Source organism: Typopeltis vanoorti, chromosome 8 (genome assembly GCF_054136105.1).
Source record: "Typopeltis vanoorti isolate ZY-2024b chromosome 8, IOZ_Tvanoo_1.0, whole genome shotgun sequence".
Classification (NCBI taxonomy): Eukaryota; Metazoa; Arthropoda; class Arachnida; order Uropygi; family Thelyphonidae; genus Typopeltis; species Typopeltis vanoorti.
The window spans coordinates 122,069,282-122,090,054 of NC_143556.1; the positions used below are offsets into that span (position 1 = coordinate 122,069,282).

The following is a 20,773-nucleotide window of genomic DNA, read 5'->3' on the forward strand; positions in this document are numbered from 1 at the left end:
GGTCGAACTTATAAATCTGTTGCTTTAAACTTCCGAATCATCAATCTCACTGTGTTAGCTGATAGAGAACCATTACACAAGTTTTGGCGCTCTAAATTCACAAAGAGCAGCTAATGCATTGCGCTCGTTAAGGTAAATAACTTTACAAGTAACTCATGATAAGGTAAAAAAGAGAAGCTCTTGTTGAATACAACTATCAATAGGAATGTGTTTTTGAAGTTTTCCCTTTGCTTTATGGTTTTTAATAACTGATGCTAGATAAACAGGTGTTCAACGTTGTTTTATGCAAATTTTTAGCTTTCTAGGCTAAAACAGTACATATTCTCCAGTTTTTCATCCCTCAGAACAAGCAAACCAGCCAGTGAGTGCAAATAACAGACCTACAGTTATAAAATACATACTTATTCCCTCACTAGAAGTGCTCACCCAGTCCTAAGGGACGGTCGAGGAATGGGGAAAATCCCACATCAATAAATAAAAAACAGAGTAGATCTTTTAAGAGGAACAGATGAAATTCTATCCAGTGTCCTGAGATGCTATGTGCTTGCATGCTCTGGATGACATATCTCATTTCCAACTTGAGTCAATTATTTAGCACATGGATGATGATGTTATAGTCCATGTTAGATAGACTGATGTGCCTCCAGTTTTTTATTAGAGAAGGATCCATGCAGACTTTAGAAATGAATGCAGTATTGCTTTCATTTCAAAAATTGAAATTTTAGAAATTTCTTTAGAAATTGAAAATGAAATTTCTTTAGAAACCTTCATATCCACTGGAAATGCTTGGCACATTTCCGATGGACAGGAAGGAGTTAAATAATGCTATATGAACAGAGAAAGTTAATTCCCATGCTTCACAGTAGAACTCTGTCCATAATCCATCTGGCCCAGGTGCTTTAGCAGTGCATCGATGCTTATATTTTTTTGCAACTTTAATTGCAGTAATAGGTTGGTCTAGTTCTGCTTGGATGTGCACAGGGATGCTAGCAATGTTGCACGAGGTGTAATCTGCACAGTTACCATCATCTTGGTAGAGTCGTTTATAGTATGTTTGAAAGGCTTCTAAGATATTAGATGTCATGGCGTTGTCTTGACCACCTTCATTAATATTGACAATGGTTCTTTCCTCTCAAAATTTTGTAAATCTCAGTTGTAAAATATTTCCAAGTGAATGTGGAGTCTGATTTTAAGGTTTATTTCCTCCACTCATCTTTGCCTTTCATGTCTATTTCTGGGTCTCTTTCACTAGTGATTTATTGTACTGTATGCCATGATACAGGTTGACTGAGAACAGCCTCTTTCTTTGTGGAGTTCTTGTCTGAATCTGTGAAGGAAAGCACCTTCTTGACCTTATTTAACTCTTTCTCCCAGACCACCAAACTTTTCCCATTTCCTTCTCCAACTTTCATATCTGTTCATGCATTCTCATATCTCACACTACTACTTTCCTTTCCATTCACAAACCATTTGTCACTTTGGTTTCATCTGTTCTTATTACATCTCTCATGCTACCCTCCTCTCCATTCATAAACACTTTAGTCTCACCTGTTTAACTCTCATGCTTGTTCTCGGCACTTCCTTTTGGTTTACACCAAATCTATAGAAATGTAATCAATCTCAATTTGACAAGTCCGTTTCTCCCTTAAATGTTTTCCATACATCAGTAATCTGCACCATTTTTTTCTCATACAAGTCTGCTAGCATACCACTTATGATTTTTGCTTACTGTCTCAACTCATCATATTTGGGCTACACATCAACTACCCTTCATATGAGTATTGTCTTTCACTCTCCTTAGTAATCTTCTGATATCCATCTGCATATTATTCCATCTGCATATTATTCCTTTGTCTGACTGACCAAATCATTCATTTCTACCACTAGCTCCCTCACATGTTTACTTCTCATATCCAAAGAATCAATCACCGTGTTTGTCATTGCCATATAGTGCCTCCATAGCACAATTGGAAGAACGATCGTACATTGCTCCCATCAATTGGAAAAGTGGCAACGTTGGGAAGTAGATGGCATTGTTGTAGGTGATGATGGTAGTGGAAGTTTGCTATAGTCGGTGGATTAAGTGGTGGAGCAGAGAGTTGTAGATTAAATTTCCTTCCTCAACGAGTCTTTGGACTCCTTGGAGGTGTCATGTAATAATAATAGTAATATCCACATTTTCCATATTCACCATTTTCATGTTTTTAGTTTTCTTTCTTTATTTCAGCTCTCTATGAAAAAACGTTCTGAAATCAATAGCCTTGTCATTTTGTTATCATTTAGTTACAGTATATTGTAATCCTTTCAGCTCGAAGAGATAACGTTGTAGTTTGTTACTGATAACTATTATCTTTTCCACATCTGTTTAAATTATTCTTTGGGATCTCTGCATTTCATTTAAATATTACTCTATCCAACAAACAAATTTCCCTCAAATCATCATGAGCTCATTAATATTCAATTTTTTTTTTTTTTAATTTAATGTAAAAGGAATCACTTAGCTCACTGCTCTTCGCAACTACTTTAAATATTTGTCCATTACATGAGCATTCATCCAGAGCATTTATCCTTCATAGCTTTTCCCATTTACTCTGATTTATGCAGCAAATTTCCATGTGGTATCTTGTCAAATTCATTTGAAAATTCCAGCAGGCAGTTTAACATTGCAGCCATTCCTTTATTCAGTTCATCAGCAACTTTATTATAGAAAATGAGTAAATTACTTATCCATTTATTGCCCAATTGAAACTGTCTGTGAAAGAACTCCCCCAGTGTCAACCTAATAACTACCTCTCAACAGTTCAAATGACTGAATCATATTATGTCTTCTTTTTCCTCTTCACAAGATTGTTATCCACTAAACTTTGGCAGTCCACATCCTCCCCCCCATTCTCATAACTGATATTGTACAGTGATGAATATCATTTTTATTATCTGCCTTTGCACTCATTCCAAGGTTAATTTATCTCTTTCAATTCCTGGTGACCAAATCTGAGTACAGTAGTCCATGTGTAGTCTGATCAGAGCTTTATACAATGGAATCACAAATCATCTATTTTTTCTGATGATGTCCTTCTCAGTATTACAGCAGTCCTATGGGGAACCATATGTTAATTAAACTTCAAGTTTCTATAAATCATCACCCTGAGGTTCCCTGCATCGCCCACTTCCTTTATTACAGTTCTTCCAACAGAGCATGCAACCTTCCATAAATGTATCCAGACTTCAAGACTTTACATTTAATTGAAATAAACTGTCCAGCTTACTCAAATCCTCCTCAAGGCCTACCACATCTGAACTATTACTAATAACCCTTTCCGACTTCACATTATCTGCAAACAATTGAAATCCCCTGCAGTCCATTGACAGTGTCATTGACATAAGGTTAAACAATACGGGTCCCAGTATTGAGCCCTGTGGAACTCCTCTTGTAATCTTCTGCTTCCTCAATATCACTACTTCATACACAACTTTCTGATATCTGTCGGGCTGCCAATCCCCAATCAAATTCACTAAATTCCTGTGCTGTAACTTAAATATCAATTTTCATGTGGCCATCTGTCAATTGTAAAATCCAAAAAAAAAAAAAATGCCAATGTATGCCTATCCATCATCAACCACCCTGTCAGATGCCTTTGTAAAATCCAAAAAAAATGGCAATGTTTGCCTTTCCCTCATCATCTACTCGTGTTTCTTTAATATAAAGGTCCATCAGGATACTGAAACAAAAATGCCCCTTTACAAATCATGTTGAATCTAACAGATAACATTACTTTATTTACCTAATGATGTATATGATCTGTTACTAATTTCTCCAAAATCTTGACTGAAGATACTGGCATCATGCAATGACACTATCTTTACCTCCTTCCACTTCTTGGGAACCTTTGCTGTTGGCAGACTTTCACTGACAATCAAAGTCAATGGAACTGTCATTTTTTAGCACATTCCCTGAACTCACATGGTGAAATATCATCCTGTCCCGTTACTTTATTGACATTCAGAATACTCAGTATTTAAAAGACACACTCCTCTTGCACTTTTTAACCTCAAACACTCCCAGTCCATCTAGTATTAAAAGCTGTTTGTCCAGGATAAAAATCTAATAAAATGTTCATTATCAAACTCCACTATGGCTCCTGCATCAGTCACTCAACTTCCATCTTTGTCTAACAATGTCATTCTTCCACAATTATCTCTCCTCCTACTGTTCACCTAACAAAATGGATCTCAGACATAGCTAATCTCTTCTCATATTCAGGTTTTGCTTCCTTACCATATTAGTCACTCTCCATACCTGATATTCTCCATGTATCTGCCCTCTATCCCTCTCCTTAGGTCTCTTCTATAGTCTTATTTATCATCTGTAATTCCAATTTGATATCAGTTGTCATCCACTTTACATCAAATTGTGTTCTCTTTTTCACTTCAAGGTATACATCTCTTGCCACCTTTGTCTTGCTAGGATTGAGTCGAAGTCCTCTGTTATTACTGATCTTGTTAACTTTATCAAGAATATTTCCTAGTTCTTCCTTGTCATTACAGAGAAGTATGGTATCATCAGCATACCTCAGATTACTGATCAATCTGCCACCTATCCTAATTCCTGTCTTGAGCTCATCTAGTGCTTCATGCATGATGTCCTAGCATATATACTAAACAAGTGAGGAGAAAATAAATATCCTTGCCTAACTCCTTTTCCAATCTGAAGCCAATCAGCTAATTCAACACCTGTTCTTACCTTGGCTTCTTACTCACTGTACAGGTTGGCTATCAACCTGATAGTGTGTTGAGGAAAGCCCATTCTTTTCATTACTTCTCATAGTTCAAAAGCTTTAGAGTAGACTAAGAAACACATTACCAGAGGAGTCTAAATTCTTTATATTTTTCTATCTATCTAAGGCAAAGGATCTGATCTCTGGTGTCCTTACCTTTCTTAAACCCTGCTTGTTCCTTTGGCATCTCTGCCAGAAGAACAAGCTTTTTATTTTTAAAATTAGCTTTTTGGCTTTTTCAAAATTTTCAAAATCATTTTTCAATTAGCAATTGGTCTTTTGTTCTTCTGAAGTTTCTGCAACACCGCTTTTGTTCAACAGGCTGAAGTTGGTGTCATGATAAATATTATTATCATTATCATTATTATCAAACACCACTCCATACAGTCAATTGACACATCAAGGGAGACAGTAAACATCATGGTGAGCACTATACAACATTTGCACAGTATCTGTCATACTTTGCCTTGAACTCATTTACAGTCATGGCATCCACAACAGACTCTTGCAACCTGTTTCACACGTTCACCACTCTCCAAGCAAAGCATCTGGTTCTATAGGGCCAGTCTTGGAAACTGTTGCTCAGTTTCCAAGACTGGCCCTACTTCTCCCTCCACCAGACCTGTTCTGAAAAATTTTCTCTGTATTAATCTTGTTAAAACCCTTAAGTAATTTGCATGTCTCATTCATATTCCCCCTTTTCTGTCTATCAACCAACCTGTTCTCATAAGGTTCATTCCATAGACTTGCTCTTGGTCATTCGCCTCTGGATCCTCTCAACCTCTCTCTCATTGCCAAGAAACCTAGCCATATCTGCATGCATTAGTCAATATGGGGTCTTATCAACACTTAATAAAGAGGAATAATAACCTGCTTGTCTCTACTCCTCGAAGTATTCTTCTGTAACCAAGTAATCTGATGAGCTGCTTTAGTCACTTTTGCTATGTGCTTTGTAAACTTCAACTCCCTATCCATCAACAATCCCAAATCTCTGGCTTCATCAATTTCCTCATCATCAACCATGACTTCCATCAATGTAGTATACAGTTAGTAATCTTTTCATCCCAGAATGCATAACCTTACACTTTACCACCTCAAACTGATATCTATTCTTCTTTGCCCAGACTGCCAGTCTCTCCAAATCATCCCACAAAATTTTGACATCATCTGTATTACCTATTGTTCTACCTCATTTTGCATCATTAGCAAACAACTTAACAGTTGTTCTCTGATCCCTTCCTATATCATTAATGTACAAATTAAACAGCAACGGCTCCAGAACAGAGTCCTGTGGCATGCAACTGCTCACAGGCCTTCTTCTGGATTGTACCTCTGAATAAAGTACTCTTTGATATCCTCCATCAACTACCATCTTATCCACCTCACTAACCCTATATCCATCACCATGTGCTGTAATTTATTGATTAGAATTCCATGTGATATCCTGTTGATGGCTTTTGCAAAGTCCAGCAGTATCACTGTAAACCAGTTACCTTTCTCCAGCTCAGAAGTCACTGTATTATAAAATGAAAGCAAGTTCCTGAGGCATGACGTACCCTTCACAAAACCATTCCCCCCCCATGCAGTATCCCATTTCTGTGCCTGTATTTTTTTGCTCCTGACAACAATTCCTAATATGCTGATCGGTCGGTAATTTGCTGCATCAGTTTGGAATTGGAACCTCCTTTATGCATTGGGCCATTATTGACTAATTGAATTTGCTAGAAGTCCATTGAATAACTTAAATGTTGTTGGCAGGTAAATTATTGGTCAGTAATTACTTGGAACACCTCCTTTTTTTTTTCTTTTTTTTTTTTTTTCAAAATCAAAATTGTTTTTTCTTTTATTGTCCACTCTTAAATTGAGCCTGTTTGTAATTGGTTGTTGAATTATTGAACCAATAAAACATGAGTACTGGACAAGTATTTGAGCCAAAATCCATGCAGTTCAGCTTTCGTTGGTGCAGTTTGCTTGCCTTTGGATCACTTCTTTGGTTATGATGAGGTCTACCATCTGCATGTTGTTCCATTGTTTCTGAACATCTTTTAGCCATTTAGCATTTTTATTATGCTCTTTTGAATTATTCCCAGAGCTGCTTCCAGAACTTGAGTGTTTCCTTCTGCATTCAGGTGTTCAACTTTGTGTTCAGATTTCCCAACAATATTTTGATAAAATGGATACTGTTTATTTTTGAATGGGATGTTTTGACTGTGCTGATTTATTCAGCTTTCATAGTGAATGATTTTTTTTTTTTCTGTTGCCACAATTCTTTCTTTTTATTCTTCTGATACTTTGGTTATTGATTTTGTTTCAAGGTTGTATTGCTTTACTGGATTGCTCTTAATCTGTTCCTTTTTGAGTTTTCCTTGTTTTTAATTCTTTGAATTTCTAACATCTGCTTGAAGTTTATTCATTTTTAAACCTAAAAATACTTTCCATTTTGAAGTGCCTCTTTTTTGGTTTATTCATTTAACCAGCTTCTCTTTGAACCTACAACTGTAGAATTGTGTATCACCTGATATCTTTCTCAAACTGTTTTTGTAGGAAATGTTTTTATTACCATGTTGATGTTGCTCGGTATTACAGCTAGATCATGTCTTCGGCTTTGTTTCAGTGTCAGTTATCACTGTGTTTCTCAGGTGCTCTGCATTTGCTCTACAATCATATGTCTCATTTCTTGTCATGTAGCATTTAAGCGATCCTGCTGGTTATATCTATACAAAAATGTTACTTGGACTGTTTCTTCCATGGGAATTGCAACTGCTTCAAGTTCTTGCTGAGATTCCTTGACAATCTGTCTTTCCAATTCTTCAAATTCCACATCACTGAGAATTTTCTTTCTTATAATAAATCATTGATGGTGCAACAACCGCTCCTCAGTGACTGTGGTATCAGAGAATTTCTGTTTTTAAATTTCATACATTTACTTTTGCAAGCCTCTTGATTTATAATAAGCTTGCATCATTATCTTGTTTTCAGAGAAGGGCCCCCTTAATTTTATTGTTTTTCCTTCATCCACATTTTAATTCTCCATGAATGGAATCTGCCATGTAGCCCATTTATTGCTTGATGCTCAGGAGCTATAGCACCAAATACAGTTCTTGTTTCCCTGGACAATGACAGATCTGGTATAGATGACTCCTTCTTTGATTTCTTTCTTATATTCACCATTTAAAATAGGAAATGTGGCACACTTAGTCTGGCTCCTCTGATAAGCTTATCTGGCTTTGTAGGCCCTGCTGGTAGCTATGCTACTGCCAGCATAGCCCTTACATCCTCAGGGTGTGCAAGCCCCTCCATCATGACAAGATGATTCCCCTCCTATGGGGCAACATGACTAATAATAATTATTACTATTATAGCAATTTCATCATAGTATGTCATGTTGACATACTATGATGAAATATTATTATGAAATAATTAAAATGGAATAAACATTTGTTTTCTTATCAGTGTATCTTTGTATGCTGTGGTTAAAGTTTTTTAATCTTCAACAGCTGAATGTGGAGGATTACGTACAGGATATTCTGGCACCATAATATCTCCTGGTTATCCAAGCAACTATAGCAATAACTTAGAATGTGAATGGCTTGTTAAGGTATCCCAGTGGTATTCAGTCAGGTTGCTCATCACAGAGCTCAGTGTACCATCAAATGACAATTGCAGTGATACCGATTTTCTGGAAATAAGAAACAGAAATTCATCAGGTAAATTTCATTTTAAATATGCAAAATTTCAACTTCTAAAAATTGTAATCATCAATAACACCCTCCATAGAGTTAAGAAACTCATCCTTAGAGATCACCTATCCATCAAGTTTGAATCTTAAACTCATTCACACTATAAGCAGATCATATCTTATTGTAAAATTATCTTGGATTGGTGCAGGTAAATTTCTAAAGCAGCACCAATATTTTACAAATCCAGACTCACCTCACAGAGTATTCCCGTATTTCAACTCTATCCTTTATTTTATTCATGCCGGTCACTTCAATACCTTAAGCACAAGAACACTAGTTTGCATTTTGGAAGTTTTTTTTTTCCCCTGCTTGGTTAGGCATCCAGAGTAATTTAATAATAAGGTGAGACACCTTTTGGCAACTCGTATAGGTAAATATGACTTCTCCATTACTTCCACCTTAGTATCACCACTTCTGGGTCTGGCTCCCACTGACAAGACCTCAATAAAGGTCGAAACTGCTCTGGGTAGTGGCCCTTTCCTTAATGCATAGCATTATACATGTCTAAAGGAGATGTGCTTCGCATTATGGGAAATACTAAGCAAGTAGCGATGAGAGCTTGGTCCACCTTTACCACAAGTTGCCTCAGTCCTGAAGATACTTCAGGCCCAAACTGTGTCTGCTTACACTTGGATAAAGGATTAAACTAAACTATTTTGCATTCTTTCCACTCCTAGGTGAACTCTCCATTGTAAGACACTTACTTTAACTAATCCAGTCAAGGATACATTAAGCTCTTTTGCACATTCCCTTAAATATGTAGTGATATATAATTTAATCCAATACGGACATCTAGACTACTCAATAAATAGCTTATTAACTTCTGGTTTCTATAGAATTTGCTTCCCTAGTGTTGTGCAGCATCACTCTCACCAGTTTCGAATCAGGCAACATATTGCCCATTAAATAATTCCACTCTGCCATGGTCACTTTGCCATACTAACCCTTCAGAAGAGTCTCTCCTCTGTAATTATTGTTTCTCTTACTTTCGACTGCAGAAGAATCAATTGGATTTTTTTTTTTTGTATTATGACTGGCCAATTCTCTCTTCCTTTTTCTTTTCTTACCATGCTGTGTATTTTTTTTTTTTTTTTTTCGCTTCTGGTCCAGTTTTGCTGTTCATCATTTCAGTTTTTTATTCACCTAACTTGGTATACAGTTCTACATGATCTGTGTTGGATATGTTATGAATAATTCCCACTCTGTAACAATATCTTTTTCATCACAGTTCATTGTCCATGGAAATGATGTCACTTGACTCTCAAGATTTCTTTAATCCTAAGCGGAAATACTCATTTCCATTATCATCTGCCTTATTCTTTTACATATATACCTTCTCGCATGTAACCATTTTTCACTCGACTATTTCTCAAGTCATCACCTAATGAACATTCTCACCACCTAATGGCAGTGCTTGTACTTGTTCACAATTGCATCTCTGACTGTATCATTAGGTCCAACCATCTAAAACTTGGTGTTTTTTTTTTTTTTTTTTTTGTTACAGCATAATTTAGTTATTTCTCAGAACTCTAGAGATACACTATATTTGCTTCCATACATTATCTTCTTTAATCTATATTTCTGGGATTAAAATCTCCTCATTAGGATCACCATTTAATGATCTTAAAGCCGAAGCTGTTTGTGTGAATATTTTATAATCATTTCAGTCTCTCTGCCTCTCTTTCTCTCACTCTCTGTATTCTGTTCTGGGTGAAGATTGAACGTGGTATACATGGGATGGCTTCAAGGCCCTCACTTGGCTGGAAACTTACATTGAATAGCATAGCCTTGAAGCTATCCCACGTATGCCACTTTTTCAGCCTTCACCCAGAACAGATACAATTCTTCTGCTATAATTTGCAATAACCTTTTCTTGCATCCTCCAGAAAATTCTTCCATTCTTTTTTATATATGCAGTATATTTGGCATAAACAAACAAAAAACAATAGACATTTAATATAATTTCTTTGAGTAGTATTGCATAACAGCCAACCACTTTAAAGTTTTAGACATTTCTGTTATTGTTTATGATTTATGCACAGACCAAGAATTCATGTAAGAATGTAAGATACAACATTCTTGCATGATATTTTTGCAGTATTCAGATGGGGATTAGTTGGGTGAGTGCTCCAACACTGAGTTTGTTACATCCTTGGAGGTTTTTAAATAATAATGAGCATATTTTATATATATATATCCGTTCTCTAAATTATTACCAACTCTCATTATTACTGGCTTCTTCAGTACTAATACCAATATGTTTGATGCAGTGATAATCATTGATTTTTGTTGCATTCATTATTGAATAAATAACAGAGTAATACTTTACTCTACATTGTTGTTACAGTACTCTTTGGTTAAATTTCAATCTGCCCATGTTAAAATATTGAGGAAATATTATTTACAAATTTCTCTGCTGTCTGATATGTATTATTTGTAGTTTGAAATTTGTAAGTTTCTTTCTTTTTGAAGGATTATGATTTATTGTTATTACAGGTGATCTTATTGGAATCTATTGTTTACCTGTGTCTTATCTAGAAGTGGAGACACCTGAAAATGTAGTGTATATAAAATTTAAGTCAGATTTTTCTCGTACAGGACGAGGCTTCACACTTACTTATCGGATCTCTCGCATCAGTAAGTGGAATATGTTATATTTAAAAAACTGTCATGATTTTTTCTGTCTTATTTCCTCTTAATAAAAATATTCTACCATGAAGTAATAATTTACTAAAATTTGACTAAATTTTAAAAATTATAATCTGCAGAAATTAAGTTAATAGAAAACAGAAAGTTTAACTTGCTAAAATATGGTTAAAAATTAAGGAGACGGCTTTTTTTTTTTATTGGTAGTCATTTAGTTGTATAGATTAAAAGGATAGTCAATAATGAGTTAACTTTTCTTAATCCTCAGAATCATAGATACACTATATGAAATGATACCAGAAAATCTTCTCAACTCTTTTGAGTAATGTTCTTGGTTCATTGAAGAAAATGAATGGAGAAGCTGAACATTCCCATTCTCTAATTCATTTCTGGACCGTTCTGTTAGTAGTGATTAGTGGGTATTCATTGGACAGATCTACATTATTGTACAAGAATCCATTACCAAATAGTGAAACATTTTTGGCTTGTTTTCAGCCATTTCCCAACTTTTGTACTGGCAAGTAGAGCTTCATTTCTCCAGGAAACTGGGATTTTAACCTATCAGCTCTGAAAATCAACTATGGAACTCATATTATTACATACAACAGTATAAGAAGAGATTTACGATTACAAGATGGTTGAATTCTGCACACTGATGCCTTCAAAATCATTATCTGTGTGCTTGGCTCTCAATAATAGCTATGCAAAGATATTTGATAGATTACCACATGACAAATTAGTGTATAAAGTGCATGAAGATATGATTGGATAACAGATTGATTAGATGAATTGAAGATTGGCTTTCTGAATGATACCATCAAGTTGTTTATGATGAAACAGTGTCTCAGAAAAGGAAGGTGACCAGTGGGGCACCTTGGAGTTCTGTTCTTGGACCCCTACTGTTTAATTTATTTTTTAATGATATTTCATCTGGATTGACTGGGGATCTTCAAATGTTTGCTGATGATGCAATGTTAGAATTATCAGGAGTATTGCTGATGTTAATTCTCTACAAGAAGATTTGAATAGACTTTTAGCTTTGACAAATGAGTAGGGGCTCAGTTTTAATATTAATAAATCCAAGATATATCTCTGTATCACTGCAGGATATAGAGATAAAAGACTACATACAGTATTGGTAGAGTTGTACTTCAGGAAGTGGATGATATTTGGGATCTTGCGGTGATGGTAAAAATATAAAAAAGATGGTAGGAAAAAAAAAGTAAAGAAAGAAAGAAAATAAGAGAGAAATAGAATAAATCCAGTAACTAGCTGGTACTTACCTCCAGAGAAGCCTCAAATCCAAATCACTAAAGATAGATAAAATGAATAAATCTCAATGAGTCACCTCAAGATACTCTCTACAAACTGGTCACCAATCCGGATACCTCAACTAGAAGTGGCAAACTATAGAGTTGATATTGTTCTTGATTATGTCTTCTTCTCCCTAATCTTCTTGATTATATCTTCATCTGTTGTGTTATCTCTTACAGATCCTTAGACTTTTTGGAGGATTTAATTTTCAAATATCAGCAACACTTTTGCATAATGGTCTGTTATGCTTCAGGTTTTTGCTCCATATAGAACAATAGGCCTAATGATTGGTTTCTGTATTTCTGTTTTAGCTTTGCATGATGGAATTTTGGAAGATAGTGAATGATAAGATCTATTGGCAGCATTGATTCTAGCTTTTATCTATGTACTAATTTTATTATTATTATTATTTGATACCTCCAGGGAGTCCGAAGACTCATCGAAGGATGGCACGTACTCTACAACTCTCTATCTCCACCACCCACAATCTACAATGAACCACAACTACACCTATGTCATTTACCGTCCACCACTACCACTAGTATTTTCACAGACAGTCACAAACATCCAAGCCCACGGCAGGATTTGAACCCACAGCCTTTTGGTTGGAAAGCGGATACGTTGACTACTAGGCCAACCAGGCCATTTTATTATCTCAAGTAATCAATGTTCCAAGGTATTTGAAGGAGGTGGCACTTTTAAATTTCAGGTTGTCAATGATGGTAAACTGGTCATTTCCTGCTTCATTGTGATTTCTGCACACATTTAAATATTCAGTTTTATCCAAATTGATTTGCAGTCATAGTTTGCAGCAGTAATTTTGCTGCTGCAAACTATGACTGCAGATTAATTTGTTTTCTAAATGATGTTCTAAAGTTTTCAGCATTTTCTTTAACAAAGGCATATACCATCTGCATATCCTAATATTACTGTTGTTTGTGTTCCCTTTTACAGTTTCTCGACTACATTTTTCTAATGATAAATTAAAAAAAGGATAGTCAAAATGGCATCTCCTTGCTTCAATCCTGTCTTCATATCAAAAGGCTCAGATCTAATTCCATTAGGCTAATACCATGCTTCAGCTGTCAGTGGTGCAAAAAATTTTGATTAAATGTATTATCTTATGAGGTATTCCTACTTCATCTAATACTCCCCAAAGTCCTTCTCTATAAATTCTATCATATGCTTTCTAAAGTATTCAAATAAAATATGGACCTGCAGATTGCATTCTCATTTTTTTCCAGTATCTGTCTAAGTGTAAAAATTTGGTCAATTGTCAGTCTATTTCTTTGGAATGCTGCTTGATATACACTTATATTTTCTTCAGCATAAGGTAAGATTCTGTCTACTATAATATTAGATACCCTCGACACCATAAAGGTAAATTTTATCTAATATTATCTTTCTTTCTTAATATTAGATAAAATTTTGCAGCCTGCTAACAGCAGCAATATCCCCTTATGATTTTCACATTCCTTTTTGTTTCCCTTTTTATATATTATTATTATTACCCCAAGACCTCATGAAATCAAAGACTCATCTGGGAGGCCCGTCTATCACACACACAGCTCATCATACTGTGTCTTAAACACACTCAAACTCCTTGCAGACACTACTCTCTCAGGCAAGGCATTCCAATCATATGCAATATTGAAACGGTTAGTGATTCTTTCCATGCTTTGGGTATCTTTTCTTTTTCCCATATTATTATTATGATTCAGGCCTCCATGGAGTCACAAGACTCATTGAAAACTGCTATTCCAAGGCTTAGGTCAATATCCATTTAAGTCTGTCCAGCAAAGATTACTTGGTGCATGTTACATGACTAGCGGCTTTTTTACGAGATAGGATTGTTGGTTACATGCTTAACACTCAACCTAGAAGACCAGCGTGAGTCTCTTCATCTGGCTCCTCACTTGTGACATACCCAGCTTGGGAGGCATTGCTGGTAGCAATGCTACTCTGGGTATAGATCACAGGGCCATTGAAATGCACAGCCCTCTCACCACAACAAGGTGGAGGGGACTATTTTGATCCATATATTATTTTCAGTAAATCAAATATTTCACTAACGATTATACCACTTTTAACATACACATATGCAATTGCATATGAATGATATATAAACGAAAGGCATATGAATGAAAGATCAGGAGAGTGGTATTGAAGAGACAGGAGTGCTTGGTAGTGGAAATGATGGTAGCGTGAGAGAAGAAGAAGAGAGACTGCAAGAAGAACAGGTAAATGGGAAGAGCCTGGGCAGACAGGGAGAGTGGATGTTGAAAGTAGCAGTAAATGTGTGTATGAAGATAGAGTATATTGCGATGTAGGTGCAGAAGATGAGATGTAGCACATATATATGGTAAGTGGGGACACAGGTGATTGGGCAAGGGCAGGTTGTGGTGGGGAAATCACAACCAACCAGTGGCTTGATAGGATTGGTTATGGACCTAGAAATGAACAGCTGTGTTTGTTCACAGATGCTAGAAGTATCAGAAATGAGGAGGTAAAATGGTTTCAGTGATTGAGTTAAATTGCCCCCAAATCATTGGAATAAGTAAAACATGATTGAATGAAGATGATATCATAAGAGGAAGTGAAATGGAAGGATACCTCACATCTAAAAATCCCATACATATGGAAGACATATATTCGACCCATGGAACCTTCCTCTCTAAGAACAACTATAAACAGGACTGTAGTAAATCCAGGATCCTAAATCAAAAATAATAGTTGTAATACTAAAAATAGGACATCATTGTTACTGAAAGAAAGCTATCTATAAGAAAAAATGTTTATTCATGTTATCTTAAATTAAATCTAGCTTGATGTAATTTATAAATATATATATATATATATATATTTTTTTTTTTCCACTAGAGGACATGCCAGTAGAATAACATGTGATGATCAAATCATTGTTTCGCTAGCTTACGGTTTGTAATGTAACCCAGCTTGTCTTGTATATTTGTGTATGCTACAGATGATGATCTTGACAATGACGATCGAAACGTCGGGATAATAAAAAGAGTTAGGTATAACACGGTTGTAAAATTCATAATTTCGAAAATGAAGGTCTAATGCCATTGTATATGGCCTTGATTAAGCCTCATATAGATTATTGTGGACATATCTGGTGACCAGGTTTTCATGGTGATGAGGATATTGTGGAAAGAGTCCAAAGAAGTTTCACAAAAGTGATCAGTTGTCTTTGGAATGTGGAGTACAAGGAGTGATTGAGAGAATGTTAATTGCAAACCCTCGTAAATATGAGAAAGAGGGGAAAGGGGATATGATTGAGATAAGCTATATAAGCTAGTCAGGTGTTGTTATCAGGTTGACATGGAAGATATTTTTCATAGATTGAGGGAAGGGAGTGGAACAAGAGGCCATCACTAGAAACTGTATAAAGAGAGTGTGAGCAGAGGAGTGAGGTTCTTTGCATGGAGTTGGTGAGTGGAATGCATTGCCTGAGCATGTTCTGAAAGTAGACACAAGATTTTATGGCATGGTTGGATTAGCATTGTGTGCAATAGTGTGTACCTCCCATGATGAGTCTCTGAATCCATGGAGGTTGAATTTTAATAATAATAATATTAATGATAACATGATGCATACATCTAGATACTCTGTAAAATTTTCATTAAATGTTTAACTTTATTGGCTTTCCAGTCAAGTTAAAGATTGGATTTTACATGCAGTGTCAGTCATCATTGACATTGGCTTGTCATTGAAGATTGATGCTTCATGTCACCATGAGTCTTCATTGCAACATGTTATGTACTGTTATAATTACAAATATATAGTTGTCATTGAAGATTCATTCATTCTGGATACTTTCTAAATAAAATTGTGATATATTTTTATGATAATAAATAATAGTTTAATAATTAACAAATACTTTAATTTTCTTGTAGGATGTGGAGCATATTTTAATACTCCTTCTGGAATTATTACATCTCCAAACTATCCTCAACCATTTCCCTATGCACGCTTCTGTCACTGGTCAATCCATGTTCAAGAAGGACGACGTATCACACTTTTGTTTAGTGCATTTAATCTTAACTATGATTCCGCAACAGACTCCTGCATGGATATTCTTCAAGTATGTTCAGCTTGTCTTGATGAAGTGCTGTAATATGAAACCTTGCTTATTTATTTGTTTTCTCTTAAGTATGGTATCTTTTATTCCAACACAAACAGTTTATTGGACTATTAAAAGATACATGTAAAAAAAATAATAAAACCAAGTAAAACTCTTTTGTGATACTTATAATGATTCATCAGAGTTGTGTGCGGTATTGTGCGCAGGTCTACGAGGGTGGTCTGAAAAGTTCTCGCCGTCGACCATAGATAGCAACACTATCAGGAAGATTTTTTTTTCTAAGTTGGTACATCTGTCATAAGCATCCAGGTGAAATTGCAAGTCATTCTACCAAGTAGTTTGTTTTATACAGCTGTCTAAATCAAAAGTGTTGTCTGTATCCCTTGAAATGGATAAAATTAAGTATCGTGCGGTTATAAAATTCTTTGTAAAAGATGGTTTAATATGAAAAGAAATTCATTTGAAGTTCATAAAAGTTAATGGGCACTCTTCTCCTTTGTTTTTGACATTGGACTGCTAAGTTTAAATGTGGCCATACTAGCCTTGAAGACGATCCACGTGAGGGATGTCCAAAAAGTGTTCAACACCAGAAATCATTCATCAAGTGCACGATATGGTATTTGATGACCGGCGAGTCACAGTGCATGAAATTGCTGAGAATAGGCATTTCAAAAGAACATATAAGATATATTTCGCATGAAGAATTGCATATTAAAAAGATTTGCACAAGATGGGTGCCACTCTTGCTCACAGCAGACCAAAAACACACTCGCATGAAAATCTCTGACCAGTGCTTGGAGTGTTTTAACAAGAATAAAACTGATTTTATGCATCGATTTATTACTATGGATGAGACTTGGATTCCCCATTACACACCAGATTCCAAACAGCAGTCAAAACCCTGAACAGAAGCCGGTTGTTCAGTGCCAAAGCAGATAAAGTCAGTTCCATCCGCAGGTAAGGTCATGGCATCGGTGTTTTGGGATGCTAAAGGCATTTTGCTTATTATTATCTTGAAAAGGGTAAAATAATAACCTGGGAATATTATTCCGATCTTTTTACCAGACGTTGTTGAAAACATTCGTGAGAAAAATCCCGGTTTGCAGAAGAAAAAATCATCTTTCATCAGGACAATGCACCTGCCCACAAAGGTGTTTTGATAATGGGAAAATTAAGGGAAGTGCACTATGAATTGTTGGAGCATCCACCCTATTCCCCAGATTTGGCTCCCTCTGATTTCTATCTCTTCCCAAAACTAAAACTCTTCCTCGCTGGTCAGCATTTTTCTTCGAATCAAGAGGTGATTGCAGCTGCAGAGAGGTAATTTGCAGATCTTACCGAGAACCACTACAGGGACGAGATAATGGTGCTTGAGCATCGCTGGAATAAATGTATTAGTCTTAAGGGAGATTATGTTGAAAAATAAAAATAATTTTGAAATTATAAATTTGTTTTTACATTGTTAAGCCAAGAACTTTTCAGACCACCCTCGTAGCCTCCTGATTTCCATTGTGATTCTGTTGTGATTCTGATATATTGGAGTGAGTGCAAATGAAAGTGTTAAAAATAATATCAGGATTATGGAATACTGATTATGAAGATAGAGTGAGAATTTGTAGACTTCAGACACTAGCCAACAGGAGAAAGAGGGGTGATATGATTGAGACTTACAAATTTCTGAAAGGGTCATACAGGATTTCAGTTGATGGATATAGGGTAGTGCATGATTGGAATAGATTGCCATTGGATGTTGTGAGTGCAAGCAGTGTGAACGAATTCAAGAATAAGTATGATTGGTGGTGTGTGTAGTATGTAGCCTCCCTCGATGAGTCCCTGACTCCCTGGAGCTTTCTCTTAATAATAATAATATTATTATTAATTAAAAAGTTAAAAATTTTTTGAGATACTACTCCATCACACTGCAACTTACTTTATTGTTCAGAGAGCTAGTCTGGAATCCACTTAACCAGTCTATTATCCATTCTCATCTTCTGTAGTATGTCCACCAGCTTTTCATCTGGTAAACTATCAAATGCCTCAACAGAGTCCAAAAATACTACTGTATATGAATCTTCCTTATCCAAAAATTTTACCTTATAAAATTCAAGTAGGTTGCTAAAACAAGATTTCTCCAAACCCATGCTTGCCATCATAGAAATCCTATGTCCATCAACTCAATCCTATATTACTAACTAACCTCTCCAATACTTTGGCCATCACTACAGGTGTGTAGACTAGACTGGTGTATAACTGGAATCATGAACCATTCTAGAGGAATTGAAGTGGTAGCATTTTGTTGTCTTTCCACTTTTTCAGAAATCCATCCTTAGTACTTTCATTAATGAAATGATTGAAGAATTAAATATTATTTTTTATCCCCTCTCAGGTCATTTTCACTTCATTAACTCTGTAGAATATGATTATGTGATTTTTCTCTGTTTATGAATATATGGTTATAAATATTTTCAAATCCATAAACGAATTATCACCCTCATTTCTCAGTTTTTTTGTTTTTTTTTAATATTGATCTCATTCACAAGTGGTTTCAGGACCTGCAAGTATATCAGTGCCATGTTGTCGTGTGCTGGTGAGAACTGAGATTGGCATATTGACATATTTGTTTGAAGAGTTACAGATTGTAGTTGACTAGAAATGCTTTTACAGAGGACAGAGATTGATGGAATAAAAGAGAAGATGAAAAGTAGGTTAACTGTGTTTTCAGATGCACAATGAAGTGGTTCCAAGCATCTGCTGCTCTGCAGGAGAAGCAGAAAGCAGAAAAATGGTGTTTGCCAGTTAGTGGAGCAATGGCTATTGAAGTACCTGTAGAAGAGACACAGCCAAAACACTTTGTTTATGTGTGTACGTATGAGAGAGAGGATGAAGTGATGAACATGTAAGAGAGGGAGATCATCTATGAGCTGAGTTGTTTTCCTTTAGATAGCATGAAAATTTTTTATTGAAGATGTTAATGCACCACCCTAAACATGTTAGTAGTATTCTTGTGATTGGCAGGTGGATTTGAGATTTTTATAAGATTAACAACTGGTGGAGTGAAAAATGGCATCTCAAATGAAAGAGAATGCTTAGTTTTTCGGAATCATAGGAAGGTATTTATGTATTTGTACCAAGAGAGAAGAGACTAAATGTTATTCCAAGAAGAGAAATCTGTTCTTGTCTGGTGAATTGTGTGTTACTGAGTGTAAAGGCAAGTGAACTAAGATCTTTATTTGCAAGAAAAGGGAAGTTGTTATTATTATTATTTTTATTATTATCTGACCTTCATGGAGTCGGACACTCATCGTGGGAGGTACACACTATTGCACACAATGCTCATCCAACCGTGGTTTAAACTGATTCAGTATGCCTACATTCACAACACGTTCAGGCAATGAATTCCACTCAACCACTCTCCATGCAAATAACCTGCTGCTGACACACTTCTTATACAATTACCAGTGATGGCCTCTTGTTCTACCCCCCCCCCCCTCCCATTCTATGATAAATCTCTCTTCCATGTTAACCTGATAACAACCCCTAACAAGTTTATATGTCTCAATCATATCCCCCCCCCTTCCTCTTATTCACAAGGCTCTCCAACTTACATTCACTCAATCTGTCCTCGTACTGCAAAGACCACTGACCACTTTTGTGAATCTTCTCTGGACCTCTTCCAACATATCCTCATCACCAGAAAACCCGGTAACCAAATTTGTGCACAATAATCCATATGAGGCCTGATCAAGGCCTTATACATTGGTATCATATCTTCTCTATTGCTGCATGTTATGGTCCTCTACATTATTGCCATTATCCGATGTGACATCTTCACAACTTGTGCAGTTTGGCACCTGAATTTCAAGTCCTTGTCCACCATCAACACAGCTAGATCTCTCATCTCATCTACTTCCTTTAAAGTTCCCCACCAAGTGTATACTTTGCATCCCATCATTGCTTACCAAATCAGAAAACCTTACTCTTTGCAAGATTGAACTGACAGTTCCATTTACTTGCCCATTCATGAGATCCATTCAAGTCCTCTTGTAAGGCCATAACATCTGCCTTGACGCTGTGTTGCTCTCCCCAGTTTTGCATCATCTGCCAACAACTGCATATCACTAGTTAAACCAATCCTAATATCATTAAAATACAAATTGAACAACAATGGTCTTAAAGCTGACCACTGCAGCACA

General features: G+C 35.9%; 1 protein-coding gene across 1 annotated transcript in view; it reads left to right on the plus strand.

Moving 5' to 3' along the window:
* Positions 1-20,773, plus strand: part of Cubn (Cubilin) — a 2,223,842-nt gene that overhangs the window by 1,425,941 nt on the left and 777,128 nt on the right. The window contains exons 47-49 of the mRNA XM_090396294.1: positions 8,273-8,482; positions 11,012-11,152; positions 16,393-16,580. Of these exons, the coding sequence (XP_090252420.1) occupies positions 8,273-8,482; positions 11,012-11,152; positions 16,393-16,580 (539 nt within the window). The remainder of the gene's footprint in view (positions 1-8,272; positions 8,483-11,011; positions 11,153-16,392; positions 16,581-20,773) is intronic.